Below are 18297 nucleotides of genomic sequence, written 5' to 3' on the forward strand. Positions count from 1 at the left end.
AAAGAATTCCACAAAACAACCTTATATATTGTTTAGTGATATATAAATATATTGATACGTTTTAAAAATTAAAGACATAGACATGATGATAAACACAAAATCAATGAATGATTACTTCTCATGTTCATGTAGAAGATGAAAAAGTAAGCAGGGACGAATATACACTGGCTTCTATTATTTTGTAAAGCCTTAATTACTCTCAATGGAGTACATACACTCTACAGAGTGCCATCTTACTTTCTCCATATCCAAACTATATATCTGAACTATAGCACAATAAATAAAAAGTATGTTTCCAAAGAGTTGGATATCATTTGAGGTCAAGTCTGATAAATAAAGTTACCAAAACTTTTTGGATATAAATGATTAAAAATGAGGCAAGATTTTTTTTCTTGTGTATGCATGTTTTTTTTTAACTGGCCCTAAAGCATTTCCTCAGAAATAGTTTTTGTAGTATTTTGAGACATGGCTTCATCATTATTTCTGTGTGTAGCTTCCCAAAGTGATTTCTTTGAAGGGGACAAGACTTCTTTGAAGGGGACAAGGATGGATAACATGTCCAGGTTCTAGTTTGTGTGTTTAAAAACTCAGTCTTCGTTCTTCATTTCAACACCTTCTATCAGAGATACTCATTACGTTGGACAAACTAGACTAATGTGAGAAATGCCTCCATGCCAGATAATAGCTCATCATCAGATAATCCAAAGTTTTTTTTTTCTCCTTTTTGAAATTTGAGATATACAGGGCTTTCTTTCTTTTTTTTTTCCTTTTTTTTAAAGATTTTATTTATTTATTCATGAGAGACACAAACAGAGAGAGAGGCAGAGACATAGGCAGAGGGAGAAACAGGCTCCATGCAGGGAGCCTGATGTGGGACTTGACCCCAGGTCTCCAGGATCACGCCCTGGGCTGAAGGCAGGTGCTAAACCGCTGAGCCACCCAGGGATCCCTACAGGGCTTTCTTTGAAGAGACTTTTCTACTCCATTTATATTTGACTAAAGGCCTCACATGAGAACTATTTCATTTATCACTAGGCTCTCGATGAACCAGCTAAGACTGAAGGTGTCTTCAAGGACAATGCTTTGGACCTACCTCTGGAGGTAATGACTTCAGATTACCCATGGTTTTGAGACAAAATCCCAAACCTCATTGCTAACTCGGTACCTGATTTCAATTCTTCCAGTTGTGTTTCCCTGCACAGCTCAGGCAGCAAACTGAAGAGCTCTGTGCTACCATTGATAAGGTCTTACAGGATTCCTTGTCTATGGTAATGCCTTAGACTAGAATGTGCAATTCAAATATTTGCTTCGCTTCTCTTCATTTTCCTCTGTTTGAGTATGATGCATCTTAGGCTTGTCCTTTTTTTATTTTTCTATTTTCCAGCATTCTTCTGATTCTCCTTCAAGTTCCGCACAGACGTTGTTGGGTTCTGACATGATGAAAGTATGTATGTATTTAATATAATTTACTGAACTGTAAGAGTAACTAGATCAATGGTTTTAAACTGCAGCTTAAGGCCCCATAGTGAATTGGGAAGTTAATTTAGCTAAATAGCATCCAGCATCTTAGAAATAGAATAGTAGAAATGTAAAATATCTGACTGTATTACTAGTGGTGGGTAGGTATTGCTGACATAGTTTTCAATTTGTTTACGTGTGTATATGAGTATGTGTGTACAGGGTTACAAAGTAAAATTTATTTCTAACTATGGGTTAAGTTCAAAATAATTTGAAAGCCAAAGTATTAGACCATGTACTTATATGTTGGCATTTTAAGAGGCATTTTTAAGAATCACTTATAGAATTTGTGGCTTATCCCTCTTATAGCTTTGGTACTTATGTAATTCACAGTATCTTACAAGTAGAAAAGGAAGTAGACTGAAGTTCTATTAGGCTAAGAGCTTCCACACAGGTATTATTTCTGGAACTTTTTTCCTTTTGGTCAACTAAGCTTATTTCATTGTTCTTTGACTCAGAGAGACAGAAACTGGGATATTTTAGATCATTAGTATACTACTAAGTCATTAATTTTAATCTAGTTTTTAATTATTTCCTTCTTATACTGTAGTAATTTCATTTGGTAAAATAAAATACTACATCTCTCCAAATTATTTTTTGAATGCTTAATACAGATCTACTCACTGAATTTTCAAAATGGTTGTGGCTTTTTCTTTATAATCATTAGGGTGTTTTGGTCAGTCTTATTTTCACTCTTGGAATGAGTATAAATACTTCTTTCATGTTCCTTCTAAAAGTTGTACATTGTGCATACAAAGCAGGTTTTAAATGTACAGAATTGCTTATAACGAGAAGAGTAATATCAATTTTTGATTGGATTATAAAAACTACAATTATCTGTTAATAATGACATAGGAACTCAGTAACCAATAATTATCAATACTAAGATTATATTTTAGTAGAGAGGACTTACAAGTAGATAATTATAGCTTTTGTGTTTATCTGTTTTGTTGCATATTCTTTAAGTCTTTTGATTTAAAAATATGAAACCGTGTTTGATTTGCCTGAGGCTATATACATTTAAAATATATTTTTATTCCATTTGTTGAACATATAAAAAGTACTTTATGTTATTTTTATAATAGGACTAGGACTTAAATAGTAATATGTGAATAATAATATATGTTACTGATTTAACAAATATTTAAGCTTATAGTATTCAAAATACATTATTCTAGGTCACTAACTTTAAGACAACTGTTTCATTCAACAAGTATTTATTAAGTGTCTACTGTGCGCCTGGGGTGTGAGGCATTAAGGGCATAATGGCGAGCAAGGCCAAGTAACCTAAGGGGAATACTTTGGTCTTAGTGATCAGAAAGCAGAATTCAAGCTGAGAACAAAGATGGAAATAGTCCAAATTGTAGAAAGATTGGGGAGATTAGCTTTCAGGCAGAGGAGTAAGCATATGTACAGGAAAGAACTTAGTGTATGTGAAGATGAAGGGCAGTATGGCTGCAGTACAGTGAGCCAGGGGTAAAGCGTATAAAATGAGAAGGTGGCCCAGGGATAATGATTTAAATGCTTATGGCATGCCATGGGGATATTGCAGGTTCAGTTCCAGACCATAGCAATAAAGTGAATATTGCAATTAAGTGAATCAAATGCATTTTTCATTTCCCAATACATATAAAATTTATGTTCACACTATATTATCATCTATAAGTGTGAAATAACATTATATCTAAAAAGCAAAGTGCCTATCTTAAGTAAAAATACTTTATTGCTAAAAAAAATGCTAGCCAGCCTCTGAACTTTCAGTAACCTTTTTGCTGGTGAAGGATCTTGGCTCAGTGTTGCTGGCTGACTGATCAGGGTGGTTGTCACTGAAGGCTAGAGTGGCTGTGGCAATTTCTTAAAATAGGACAAAAATGAAGTTGGCTACATTGAGTGACTCTTCCTTTCATGAACGATTTCTCTGTAGCATGCAATGCTGTTTGATAGCATTTTACGCAGTAGAACTTCTTTCAAAATGACAGTCAGTCATTTCAAATCCTGCTACAGCTTTATCAACTAAATTTATGTCATTTTCTAAATCCTTTGTTATCATTTCAACAATCTTCACACTATCTTTACCAGGAGTACAGTTCACCTCAAGAAACCACTTTTGTAATGCTCGTCCATAAGAAGCAACTCCTTATCTGTTCAAATTTTATCATGAGATTGCAGCAGCTCAGAGCTCAGGCATATCTTTAAGGTTTCACTTTTAATTCTTTTTTTTTTTTTTTTTTTGCTATTTCTACCCTATTTGCACTTCCCTCCCTGAACTCTTGAACTCCATAAAGTCCTCTGTGATGGTTGGAATCAACTCCTTCCAAACTCTTGTTAATGTTGATATTCTGACCTCTTGCCATGAGTTAAGGATGTTCTCAATGGCATCAAGAATGGTGAATCCTTTCCAGAAAGTTTTCTTTTTTTTCTTTTTTTCAAAATTTGAAGTCTCTCTTCCTCTATCTCAGCCCCAACCCACCTCACTTGTGCTTAGTCTCTTTCTCTCTCAAAAAGAAATAAAATAAAAAGTTGAAGTATACTTGATACATAATATTACATTAGTTTCAGGTGTAATAATATCATGGTTTAACAATTCTATATCTTGTGCTATGTTACCATGAGTGTAACTCCCATCTGTCATCATACAATGCTATTATAATGCTATTGACTCTATTCCCTGTGCTGTATCTTTTATTCCAGTGAGTTATTCATTCCATAACTGGAAGCCTTTATCTCCCATTTTCTCTCTCACATTTGACCATCTCCTTACCTCTTTCCCTCTGGCAACCACCAGTTTGTTCTCTGTGTTTATGAATTTTTTTCTGCCTTTATTTGTTTGCTCCTTTGTTTTGTTTTTTAGACTCTGCTTATAAGTGAAATCATATGGCATTTGTCTTTGTTTGGCTTATTTCACTTAGCATAATATCCTCAAAGTCTTTCCCTGTCATTGTAAATGACATAATATTACTTGAAAGTCAATATTACTTATTGATCCGTGAGCTGAAGAATGGATGTTGTAACAGCAGTCATGACAACATTCATCTTGCTTTACGTCTCCATCAGAGCTCTCAGGTTACCAGTTGTTTTGTCAATGAGCTGGGATATTTTGAAAGGAATCTTTCTTTGTGAGTAGTTGGTCTCAACAGTGGGCTTGAAATATGCAATAAACCATGTTATAAACAGATGTGCTGTCATCTAGGCTTTGTTCCATTTATAGAGCATAGGCAAAGTGGATTTAGCATCATTCTCAGGGATTATCCCTATGATTTTCAGAATCATCAATGAACACCGGCTTCAATTTAAAAATCACCAGCTGCATTAGCTCCTAACAAGACAGTCAACTAGGCACTGACTTCTCCTCTCTAGCTATAAAAGTTCTAGATGGCACCTTCTTCCAATATAAGGCTGTTTCATCTACATTTGAAAATCTGTTGTTAGGCATGGTCACCTTCATGAATTCTCTTAGCTAGAACTTCTGGATAACTTGTAGCTTCCAGCATTTGATTCTTCACCTTGCACTATAATGTTAAGACAGCTTCTTTCCTTAAACCTAATGAACCAACCTCTGCTAGCATCAAAATTTTCTTCTGCAGCTTCTTCACTTCTCTCAGCCTTCCTAAAATTGAGAGTTAGGGCCTTGCTGTGGATTAGGTTTTGGCTTAAGGGAATATTAGTGGCTGTTGTGATCTTTCTTCCAGATCACAAACTCTTTCTCCGTATCAACAATAAGGCTGTTTCTCTTTCTTATCACTGGAGTAGCACTTTTAATTTCCTGAAACAACTCCTCCTGTGCATTCACAACTTGGCTGTTTGGCACAAGAGGCTTAGCTTTTGGCCTGTCCTTGCTTACAACATGCCTTCCTCTTTAAGCTTAATCATTCTAGCTTTTGATTTAAAGAGACATGTGGGACTCTTCCTTTTACATGAACACCTAGAGGCCATTGTAGGGTTCTAAATTGATCTGATTTCAATTTTGTTATGTCTTAGGGAATAGAGAAGCCCAAAGTGAGGGAGAGAGATCAGGAATGGCTGTTGGTGGGGCAGATAGAACAAACAACATTTATGGTTTATAGATTAAGCTTGCTATCTTATATGGGCATGATTTGTGGGACCCCAAAACAATCACAATCATAACATCAAAGATTACTGACCACAGATTGCCATAACAAATATAATAATAATGAAAAAATTTGAAATATTGCAAGAATTACCAGTATGTGGCTCAGAGACACAAAGTAACAAATGTTGGAAAATGGTGCTAATAGACTTGCTTGTCACAGGGTTGCCACAAAACTTCAGTTTGTGAAAAATATACTATATACAAAATATAATAAAGTGTGAAGCACAATAAAACAAGGTGTGGTTATATTTGTCATAGTGTAAAGTTTGGATTGTATGGAAAATAGGAAGATATAAAATATGGGCAGATTAATATGAAACCATTGAAATGATCATGATGGCTGCTGTGAGGGGGCCCTTGAGGCCAGAGGAGCAGTCAGTGCTGATGGCCTAGAGGGGATGGGCTCAGGGGAGTAAGAGAGAAGCATGCGGGTTTGTAAGAAGTGTTTTAGGCTTGCTGCGAGGTTGGATGTGAGTAGTCAAGGAAAGAAGAATCATGGATGAGCTCCGTGTTTCTGCCTTGAGCATAGATAACCATGTAGAAGGCAGAGTGTGGAGGAGGGAAGAGGATTATGTTCATTTTGACAGGATGATTTTGAAATGTGTATCAGGGGGCCTTAAACTATGTGTCTGGAGCTAGTAGGAGAGATCTAGGGATGATATGCACATCAATGGTGTGAGTGCATATCAGAGAGCTACAAGAGCTACAAGCTCTTTCTACAGAGAGCTCCAAGGAAAAAATATTGTGGGTCCAATAAAGGAGGTAGAGGAGAAGCCAGCAGAGGACATGAAATGTCCATTGTTTTAAGAAGAAAATCAGAACAGTGTGGTAACATGGAAGCTACAAGAAGAGAGTATTTAAGAGAATATAATCATGGTAATTGCTGCCAAGAAGAAGACAAAAATAAAGCTAGAGTAGTGTTAATTAGGTTTGACTTGTATATTTTGAACCTCTGTTGCTATTGCTTATGTGTTGGTGTTCATTCTCATCTTTTTGGCTTTTTTTGACCTTTACTAGTATATATAATCCTCTTGAACCTGAGGTTGTTCTTAATCTAGTATAAAAACAATATATATAGGATATATATATATATATATATATATATATATATATATATATCCTACCCAGGGTTACTGTTTTCATATATATATATATATATATATATATATATATATATATATATAATTTTAAATTCATGTTTTCTTAGATATATCTTCTTTTTTTAAAAGATTTATTTATCTATTCATGAGAGACACAGACTGAGAGAGAGATGCAGAGACATAGGAGAGGGAGAAGCAGGCTCCTTGCAGGGAGCCTGAGGTGGGACTCGATCTGGGATCCTGGGATCAAGACCTGAGCAGAAGGCAGGCGCTCAACCGCTGAACCACCCAGGTGTCCCAGATACAACTTTTGTTACTACTTTCTAATACTTTCTTTCCTTACTACTTTTTTGCAATTTTCTATTACTTAGGGTTTAAAACAATTTTTTTTTTTTGCATCCTCTGGTCTAATTATTTTTGGGACAATAGATTTGTGGATATCATCACTTTTATATTAAATCTGAGAAGCTGTTTATCCGGGGGCTTAAGTAATTTTTTTTTAAATTTCCTGCTTACCTTTCAGTATTTTGACATTTAATGGTTGTAAGTTTGAAAATTTTTGAATATTTTACATTTTTGTTACACATAAATTGTTAAAGATAATAACTATGTTTATTTTCCTATCCATCTTAAACTTTGCAATATCTTTGTTCAAAATTAGGCAAATACTGGACACCTGGGTGGCTCAGCCGTTGAGCATCTGTGTTTGACTCAGGACATGTTCTTGGACTCCTGGGATTGAGTCCCATATCAGGCTTTCTGCATGGAGCCTGCTGCCTGTGTCTCTACCTCTCTCTGTGTCTCTCATAAAAAAAAAAAAAAAAATAAATAAAATCTTGAAAAAAAAAAGCAATTAGATAAATACTATAGCACTTTCACTTTCCAATGTTTTTAATCAAAATACATACACACAGACATAATTTTTTAGTATTGTTTTGATTTTTGTATCTGAATCTTTATGGTTATATTTTTCTCGATGTTTTCTTTATTTATATCCTGATTTTTCACACATTGGTAGCTTTCTCCTGGATTTATTTATTTTTTCTGGGTGGAATCTTGCTGAAAATTATATACAACAAGGTGTTTTTGTGTTGATTCTGTGGCCTATGTTTTTGAGAATATCTTTATTTTGCCCTTTCATTTAAATTATAGTTTTGTTGAGCAGAAAATTATAGGTCCTATCTCTTCAACACTTTCCCCCCAGGTTCTTTTTCTTCAACAACATACTTGTGAAGTATTTTGCCAGCATGATATTTACTCCTGTGCTACAGAGTGATCATTTACAGAGTGGGTCTGTGATCTTTTAGAATTTTTTTTTTTTTTTAGAATTTTTTTGACTGTCCAGTTCTTACCTCTTTATTTAGTTTTTTATTTTAATTCTAGTATTCTTAGTAGAAGGCAGTTGAGATTCATCCATGTTTTTGCATGCATCAATAGTTCATTTGTTTTCATTGCTGAGTAGTATTCCATCATATGGTTGTACTATATCTATTCACTTGTTGATGATGGACAATTGGGTTATTCCTACTTACGTGCTATTATTAATAGAGCTGCTAAGAACAAGATTTTGTATGGACATGTGCTTTCATTTCTCTTGTGTAAAATCCTAGTAGAGGAATAACTGTACTGTTTTTTCTCCTACAGTATTTACATTTTTCAGATGTCTGACTATTTTCCATGGAAACTCAAAGTTCTCAGAGCATATTGGCTAGCTTGGCTATATGTGTGCCTGATGCCTGAAGTGGCAGACACTAAAGCCTAGTGCCTAGGATTTACCAATTCTGCTGCATTTTGTCTTTTGTTCTTGTTTTATGAAAAACAGAAGGAGCATGTGTCTCAGGCTGTAGAACTCTGTAATGTTAAGTATTCCCCCTTGCCACTCTTTTCCTACCCTGGTGACAGTGTTCCTCATCTTTGCCTCCCTACATCTTTGCTTATGGCACTCCATACTCCTCTTCAAATAGGTGTTTCCATTGTTATCCCCAAGGAAGGCATCAGGAACTGTCCAGTTGTCCAAACCTATGCTTAACTGTCCCCTTCTTGCCAGCCAGACTGAAGGACCACCTTGATATTATCCTCAGAGATATATCTTTTCAACATCCTCAAATTTTGCTTCCTTACATTACCCCACTGCTGTCTTTATCTCTGATGTTGAAAAGTGGCGTGCAGTGAGAAAGCAGAGACAGAGAATGTAAAACAAACCGACAAAAACAACTACTTTGAAATGTTGGGCTATGAAAGGGAGAAGGAAATTGGGTCTGGAGTAGGGTCAAGGAAGAATTTACTTCTGATTTGCTTTTAAAAGCTGAAAATGACAAGAGAAGTTGGCACATTAGTAGGATAGATTCACTAGAGGAATTATACAAAAGAAATCCTGCAGGATGAAAATCCCTCAGAAGATAGAACTTACAGCCTCATTCAAATAAGTGTCCTTTTATTAAAAGCTGGAAATGCCTGCCATTTTAAGAAGACAGAAAACAGAGGAAATGTCAGGTACAGATGCAAGTGTGTTTGTAGGTGGAGGGAGAGAAAAGGAAAAAAATTATAACTCATATTTTTAGTCATTCAATAACTAACATATTTCAGTGAAGGAAGGTTTAAGATTATTAACTGAGGTTAAAAAGCAACCATATTGAGGATCCCTGGGTTTCTCAGTGGTTTGGCACCTGCCTTTGGTCCAGGGCGCGATCCTGGAGTCCTGGGAATGAGTCCCGCGTCAGGCTCCCGGCATGGAGCCTGCTTCTCCCTCTCATTCTCTCTCTCTCTCTCTCTCTCTCTCTCTATATATATATATATATATATATATATATATATATATATATACACATAAATATATAATGAATAAATAAATAAAATCTTTTTAAAAAAGCAACCATATTATAGGGAAGAGTTTGGAAAAGAAAAAGTTGAAAGCCATTATGTGTTCTGCTTTCAATTATTCTCTTTTCCCTCATAAATCCCTTCCATTCAAGCTTTGCCTACACTGTGTTGTCCAAACCACTTTCTTCAGGTTCCCACTGCTATTAGCTCAGCGCTGGTCAGAGCTGACATATCTGCAGAACTGGAGATAGCTGCCACTCCCTCCTATCTGGCACACATTCCTCTAGTGCCTTCCAGGACATTATATTCTCTCTCAGCTTTTGTCATACATCATTTGCCATCATTATTTCTTAAGTTCATTTGCTGGTTTATCCTCTTCTTCCCAAATTATCAATGCTGGAGTGCTGCAGGATTCAATCCTTAGACTTCTCATTCCTCTCTATATTCATTCCTTTGGTTTTTTGAAAAGCAAGTATATACTGTCAACTCTCAAATTTATATCTCTACTCCAGAATGATCCCCCAACTCCAATATCCCAATTTCTCTCACTGCCCTCTACTCTCCCTTTCCATGTAGATTTCTAATAAATATCTGAAAAATTAAAGTCTAGATTTCTTCCCACAAAAACTATTCCATATCCTGCCTTCTCATCTCCATCTGTAGAATTCTAATCTTTCATTTGCACAAGGCCGGAAACTTTGGTGTCAAGTTTTATTCTTAAATTTCTCTCATATTCCACATTTTTATTAGAAACTCTATTGCTGTAGATTTAAGATATATGTAGAATATGATTATTTCATGCTTTTTGTACTGCTGAGCCATCATCATGTTTTGCTAGATAGTGCAGTATTTTTTTCCTTATAACCTTGCCTCGCTATCTTTCATTTTTAACACATCAATGAGAGAGACACTTTTCAAGCATAAGTCAAATTATGGCCCCCTCTGCTGAAAACCAGCAGTGCCTACACATTTCCTTTAGATATAAACCAGAATCCTTATGAGCTCCTGGAAGGGCCTCTATGATCTGGTCTCCCAGCCCTTCCATCACTGCTCCCCTGCTCTCCTGCTTTCCTACTCTGCTCACACCATGCCAGCTCTGCCTGCTTCCTTGCTGTGCCTCGAATGTGCCATGCATGCTCTTACCTTAGTACATTTTGTTCTGTTTTCAAATCACTTATATAACTTTTTATAGTTTCTAGTTCCTTGTAGAAAACTTGCAAGCTTAGCTTTTATCTCAGGAAAAGCACGGATAAGTATGGTTGTTTTCAGTCTGGATCTAAGAAAACAAATTTCTGGATTCTCTGTGCATGTGTTTTGGTTGTTCATTATTTATGTTCATTTTCACTCACATTGTCTTACCTCTTTGTGTATCTGAATCTGATAGTGTGTTGATATTCTACTCAAAAGTTTATTTATAGAAATTATTTGAGGGCTCAGATGATATTATTTTACTATAGAGAGACTTTCTTTGCTTCTGTCAGATACCAAGAACATTAGTAAAGAAGGATTACTTAATTTAATTTAAGGTTTTGGGATTTTTTTTTTCTAAACATTGTTTTCAATTATTTGAGGCAAGCCTGAAGACTATGTGAGGTCTTCTAAGTCAGTCTTAGACCTGGGGCTCAGTCTATTCTTTGTGGGTCACAGATTCTGACTTTTATCTCCCTACACCTGTGAGATGGTCGTAAGTTTGAATCAGATTCTCAAGCAACTCATCATTGGTTGCAAGTACCTGTAGGATAAAAGCTGGTCTCAGATGGTGACTTCTCTTTGGATTACCATCTTCTCCTGATCTTGCTCTCAAATGCTTTTTTCTCTTATTAGCTCATTGATGTCTTTAATAAATAATATGCCAATATTGTTTTAAATATTTTACCCAACTTTTTGTTGTTTATTTTGGAAGAATCGCTTTCAGTCCTTGGGGTATCATTCTCAGAAGTGGAAATCCACTTTGAGAACTTTTCATTTGTACCATCTTGTTGAAATGCTCTTTGTTTAGTTATGTACATGTCCAGCTCCCTCACTTCCTTCAAATCCTAGCCCAAATGTTACCTCTCTAGATTGAGCTCCTCTCTGAAATTGTAAGCTCACAGCACTCTTGACCTTCTTAACATCTGGGTTGTCTAAAAGAAATGAGGTGTTTGGCAGAAGCAAAGATTTTTCTCTGGAAGAATATATTACCCTAACCTTCAAATTATTTCTACTCTTTTTTGTTGTATAACATATGGTGTAATATATGGTATGATTTACTTCCAACATACAGTATAATTTACTTATTTGTTATTTTATTGTTTATCTTCTCTCCTGTTAGAATGTAAGCTCCCCAAAGGACAGAGCATCTTTGTGTGTTTTGTTTACTAAGCTGAAGTGTATAAAGTTCCTGGCACACAGTAGATATACAATGAGTATTTCTGAGAGATGAATGGATCAAATAGACCATCTCACTTCAGAAAGTGGGCCTACAAGAGAAAAATTAGGGGCTTACCAAACAGTATTGAATGCTCATTTGAAGTTAATGACCATTAATTTATAATGAAAGAGTTTCCCCACAATATTTTGCTTTTCAGGTCTAGAGAAAATAGATGATAAGGTCTATCCAGGTTTGTTGTTTTCTTTTCTTTTCTTTTCTTTTTTTTATAAGGTTGATTTGTCATAAGGAGAGGGAGGCAAGAGAAATTAAGGTGTTAAAACAACTAAAAATAAGTATATGTAAACCAAGAGGTAATAACACCACAATGGAAGTGGTAAAACTCATTGATTTTGAAGTCTCAATGAGGCTGAAGGAATGTCACATTGGGGACATTTGAGAAGTGAATGGAAGATCGAATTCTCAGAGTAGGATGCTCAAAATCGAAACTTCACAGATTTCCCATTTTATTTGCGAAGGAAAAGACTAGAAATGATCCTAAGAGTGGATGAGTGAAATGAAGTGGACGAGAATACCTTTGGAGTTGAGAGATTTGAGGAAGTGAGAGGATAGAGACTTCCATGTGAATTTTGAAAATGGCAAAAATCACACAAGGAACCATTATGATCCATGAATGAATGTCACCAGTAAATACGAGAAAATTTCCCAGAAAGCTGAGAGATAATAACAATGAGAGGAGTAATGAAGTGATATAGCTTAATGAAATAATTTTTAAAGGGAAAGGGGCTTTGTATAGAAAAGAGAGCAGGATGGTTAGAAAGTCTTAATAACAAAAAGAAGGTGAACACTTATCCCAGAAGTCGAGTCTTTTAGTACTTTTGTGGTTACTTCAGTAGTAAAATTAGTTTCGTTTTCATACAGATGCCTACAACTCTTCCAAGAGCAGCTGGTCGAGAAACCAAATATGTAAGTCCCTTCATAATAATACATACTGCTTTTTAAATGGGTGCATGTGTATGCTTTGGAGGAAACTCAATTATAAAGCCATTAAAATTGAATCCGTTGATTTTTTTTTTTCGTAAATGGAAAGGAGTAGGATGGTGCAATTTGCCCATATGTGGAAAATCAGGTTATGTCAGGTAAGTTTATTGAATAAATTCCTTGTTAAGTGAGGTCTAGTTTGATTAGTTTGGCTAAATAAAATGGAACTTCAACACCTGCTTTCTGTCTAATTATCAAAGTGTCGGGGACATTTTCATTTTTGTAATGGTTTACTGTGCTTATTATAAAAGAGCCAACTCATATACTTAAAACATAAGATTTGTCAATTTCCAACAGGATGGCCAGTTTAGTTGCCTTTGACTAGTTTGTTGCTTTCTTTCATTTAAATTATTGTCAAATAAACCAGTTTCCACTTAAGCAAAAATAGATTAATAGATGTGTAGATACAGACTCACAGGCTTGATTCAATTAATTATGTGGAGCTGGCTCTGAATGCCCTAGGCACACACACATAGCCTCACCCTGTTTCCATTTTTTATTCACTTCATAATCCATCATGTGGCCAACTTCTGCTTCTGATTGAATATCTTCAATAGAAACAATATTTTGCTCTAAGCAGATGTTTAGTTTTTAGTTCAAAATAAAACACTAAATTATTAAAAAAATAAAATAAAAAAATAAAAAAACCCACTAAATTATTTATTTTAGGTTATACCTTATACTTTCTAATGTACTCTTTTCATCATCATCATCAAGAATACATAGTTATTAATTATGTATTTTGTGACATATCTTTTTTTTCTACTTTATGTATTTCTGTCTTTATTTGGATGTCCCTAAGGCAAATAATAAGCTGAATGAAATCACTCAATTTTATCACATTTGGGAAATGATGTTTAGAGGGTATGGATAGGAATACTTAGACTATTTTCCTAGAAGCTTTCATTCTTTTTTTTTTTTTTTTTTATTGGAAGCCATTAGGAGTAATTCTTAGAAGAATAGAGACATTTAGTAGGCTGTTCCCAAGTTTAAATCATAGCATGGCTGTTTGTTGTCTGATCCTGGAAAGTCACTTAACCCCCCACCCCATGCCTTTGGTTTTTCATCTATAAAATTGGGAATCTAATAATTTCCTGATGTATAAGATTCCTATTGGTTAATGTATAAAAAGCCCTTGTAGACCTGACATACCGGAATAAGTAATAGTTCTTTCCTTTCTTCCTCTTATTTTCCTTTGCTTTTCCCTTCATCTATGCTCCCCCCACCCCCCTTCTTATTTCTTCCTTTCTTTAGAGGAGTAAAATTGCCATGATTTAGTGGAGTTCCTTGATTCTAAAGTTGAATACTAGAGAAGAAAGTTCCCTAAAGATGTTTCAATACCTTTTGTGACTAATACATGCTACAAGAGCCAGACACACAAGAAAACAGCTGCAAGTTTTGCTTTCTCATATTCCTTTCTCACCTACTCCTACCTGTCACCAAAATGCCTCTGATGGAGACTCATTTACAAGAGGGTGGGGAGAGGCTGATACTTCCTCTCACCCCTCCCTGGGAGTGGCCAATTTGACAGCAACTGCAATAATTCTGGAGGGACTGCTTCAATCTCCATAGTTAGAGTTTATTTCAAATTATTCTTCAATAAGTTATCAGACTTAATTAAAGTAGGTTAACATTTGCCCCAAACTTTGTGAGAGCATTTGAGTCATGCAAAGTTAACACTGAATCATCAAATAGATTTAGTATAGACTAGTACAAATATGAACTCTGATTCAGATAAGATTCTTGACTTTGATTAAATTTGGTTTCTTGAGTGAGAAGCTTTGCTTTTTACTTTCTCTTACAACATGACATTTGAATTGTTGTTTGTGATACCTTAAATATGTCCATGTCTTTTGGAAGACTATAAAGGGTAATTTTGTGGTGGAATGTAAAACCCGGTTCTTTGGTGCCAAATCACAGGGAAGCCACACTTGTAAATATTTGGCTGCAGTTATTATATTTCCTAAGTGATATCTGATACATTTATTTTGAGATGGAAAAAAATGAGATTTTAGAACATAAGTCCACTTCAGCCATAAGCTTTGGTCTTATGTGAAAATCTATTTTAAATACTGTATGTTCTGATTTTAAAAGAATGACATAGTAATATTTTCTTCTAGAAATTCTAATATTCGTATTGGCTGAACTACAAGATACCTTAAGTGTGATTTGAATAGCTTTTACACTATTAATTAATCTTTCACTATATTTTTCTGCCTTTCTCTCCCATGGAAACTCAAAAGCAAATCTGAGAAGTTTTTTAAGTATTTCACTACCTCTTTTCAAACTTGTAAGGAAGTAGGCATCTTCACAGTATATATACCTGCTGGACTTGGTGTGTCATTGACTTTGTAGAAATTCTTAGATTCGGTTCAGAAACAGGGATCTGCAGTTTACCAACTCCTACACCAACAGGGAAAAAAGAGAAGACTTAAATTAGAGCCAAGAAAAAAAGTTTTGTGATGTTTGAGATTAGCATGGACCACTCAATATCCTTATCTCTGGGGGCTCTCTCAAAGTACAGTACATAAACTATAAACCACAACTTCTGGAAAATATAGTCAGAATTTTCTAGCTAGCTTTATTATTCAATTTTTGTTCCATTTTTGTTCATTGATTCAACAAATATTTACTGAATGTCTACTGTGACTGCTTACTGAAGAGTCACTGGGGTGAGGTATGAACCTAAAAAGGTCCCATTTCTGCAGTTTATAATGGGGGAGACTGTAAACAATTACAATAGTAAATGAATAAGACATTTTCTTTTAGAAATTAGAGAAAAGCTAGCTATAGAACTGGTTGATGTGAAAACAGATGTACAAAGCTGCTAGTTTTCAATGTATCTGTATTATCTATTGGATTTCCAGTGTTCCTAGGATGATTATAAGTGGTTTTATTAAATAACGAGAAATTGTGTGACTAATTCCTCTTTCTGGAGCCTTTGGTAAAACACTGACTTTTTTCCATGAAAAAAAAGAAAAGAAAAAGCAAAAAGATTAGTTTCCCATTCTTACTCTTTATTGCACATATTGTTACATTTCACATAGTCTCTCTTTTTTTTTTGTATGAGCCAGATGCAGGAAAAGTACCATCAGTTCAGTCTAATTAGTCAAAGTTTTCTTCAATTCATGGTGTACTTGAATTGCAAGTTATTTAAAAGTAATTTAATTAAAGTCTTCTTAAGTGTAATAGAATTTAGGTGATACTAACAACATGTTGAGTAGTGGTGATCTCCACAGGTCACTTGCAAGATTGATTATATTAATTTATCATCAATTTTCCACTCAATTATTTTGAGTTCTTACCTTGCAAATGAGGTTTAAATATTTAATTTAACTGTACACCAGTCTTATGAGGTGTGTATTATTATTATTTCAATATCTTCATATGACAAAGAAGGAAACCAAGTCTTTGAAGTCAGAGTAGGCAAAATCCAGTACAAGTCTCCCTCACATCAGTCCGTGGCATTAATAGTTGTATGAGAACTATAGAAGATATGGGAATGGTTTGTTTTCCTTAAATATTTTATCCATTAGTAGTTATTCTGGGTCTAAATGATTTCTTCACATTCAGTAACCTTTAGTCTAAATTATTCAAAAGTAATTTCATATTTGGTGGCAATATCTAAAATGATGTCTATTATATTTTTAACATCTTAAATCACTCTCATAGAAATTAACTCATAATTTCTCAGATGATGTATAAGTGTTTTTCATAATTACTTATTTTTAAAGAATTTCTTTCCCCCTATGTAAAGGAATGAATTTGCTATTTGAATTTCTATTTCATTCTGTTTTCACTCTATCATATTTGGAGGGGAATGTCATTTTTTCCTTTGCATTATACTTGTCTTTGTAAATATTTATCTTTCATTAACTACTACCAGCATAAATTATTTCATTCATGTAATCCAAAACCACAGTATGTTTTCTTAATAAAGAGCAACCTCAGAAAATCAGGCAAATATTAGACCTACTACTAATTTATCAAAAAAATCCTTAGTTGAATTACAGTCTATAGATAACAACTAATTTTATAAACTCTCAACGTTGTATGAGTTACTTTTAAGTGTCAGAGAAATAACAGACAGGCCTATTGAATATTATATGGCAAACAGATAAGATCCCATCTTAATGAGCTTGAGGGACAGAAAATGTCATAACAATGGATGCATATTGCTTTCAAAATATCACAATATATTAAAAATGTGTCAAACTTTATTAAGAATATTCCCCACTATCCATATATACAGATATTCAAATAAAGGTCACTGTCTCCAATTTAGGCAGCTTACGCACTCCGTTGTTGCTATGCTTGGCAATGTTGCTATGCTGGAGTGCTTCAGAGGTGCTGCCTACTAATGTAAGGTAGTCCTGAATCTGAAGGTAAAATGAGACTTGAATCCAGTCTGTTCAATCCAGACCTTGGTCCAGATCTGCTTCCATAGGATTCAACCAGAGATTTGATGAGTCACAGAAAGAGTTTAAACAAGAAATTCCACTCTTCTGATTATTCTCATTTATTTCTCTTACTCATTGTTCAGAAATACTTCTAAGGCCATGCATATGTAAAAGGGGATGAGGAAGGAACTGATGGTAATTATCTGGGTTCTGCTAAATGAAGAGGGAGAGAAAAGGTGTAATGCATCCTTCTCATCATCCTTCTCATCATCATTTTAGACTTTACCAAATACGAAGGCACCATATTTTAGCCGAACTTCCCCTTGATCAGATCTTTTATCTCCTCATTTGCATATGTAAACAATGGCTGTCACTGGTTCTGCCTCCCTGTTATGTTCATGAAAAGGTGGAATCCTCAGTCCTTAGCATAAAGACGAAAACTTTTTAAATACTTTCAAATCTACATTTTATATTTAGGTTTTGGGGGGATATATTACTAATTTATAAAATGTTTTTTAGTGAGATAGAGTAATGCCTGTAGATAGTTAGAATAAACAATGTAAAGCAAGGGAAGATATGATGCCTCATAATATATCACTATGTGCTTGGTGCCTAACATTCTTACTATTGGATTCATTCTTTTGCATACATAGTGACTTATGTATAAATTAATAACAGGAACACTTGCTAGGCTAAGGGGAAAGATGGCGTTTTATCATTTTATGTTTCCTCAACACCAGGCTCAGCACTCAATGATTATTAGGTGCTCAGCCAATATTTTAAGCATTTTCTTTCTGCCTGGGAGTAGTAGTAACATAATTCAGTTAACATATTATCGGTAATTAGAGTTCTTTGAGTCGTGAGAAAAGGAAATTCAGGACAATGAATCAACAGAGAAAAGGTGGAAGAAAAACACTTTCATGATACTGAAAGGTGGGA

General features: G+C 34.7%; 1 protein-coding gene across 29 annotated transcripts in view; it reads left to right on the forward strand.

Annotated features, from left to right (window-relative positions):
- Nucleotides 1–18297, forward strand: part of MLIP (muscular LMNA interacting protein) — a 256000-nt gene that overhangs the window by 168625 nt on the left and 69078 nt on the right. For 20 of the 29 annotated variants that reach the window (XM_072734190.1, XM_072734243.1, XM_072734237.1 and 17 more), the window contains 4 exons: nt 1036–1101; nt 1185–1268; nt 1385–1444; nt 12839–12883. In XM_072734190.1, the coding sequence (XP_072590291.1) occupies nt 1036–1101; nt 1185–1268; nt 1385–1444; nt 12839–12883 (255 nt within the window). The remainder of the gene's footprint in view (nt 1–1035; nt 1102–1184; nt 1269–1384; nt 1445–12838; nt 12884–18297) is intronic. The other 9 variants (XM_072734264.1, XM_072734279.1, XM_072734334.1 and 6 more) reach the window with 1 other exon arrangement.

The sequence above is a fragment of the Vulpes vulpes genome, chromosome 1 (genome assembly GCF_048418805.1).
Source record: "Vulpes vulpes isolate BD-2025 chromosome 1, VulVul3, whole genome shotgun sequence".
NCBI classification, from domain to species: Eukaryota; Metazoa; Chordata; class Mammalia; order Carnivora; family Canidae; genus Vulpes; species Vulpes vulpes.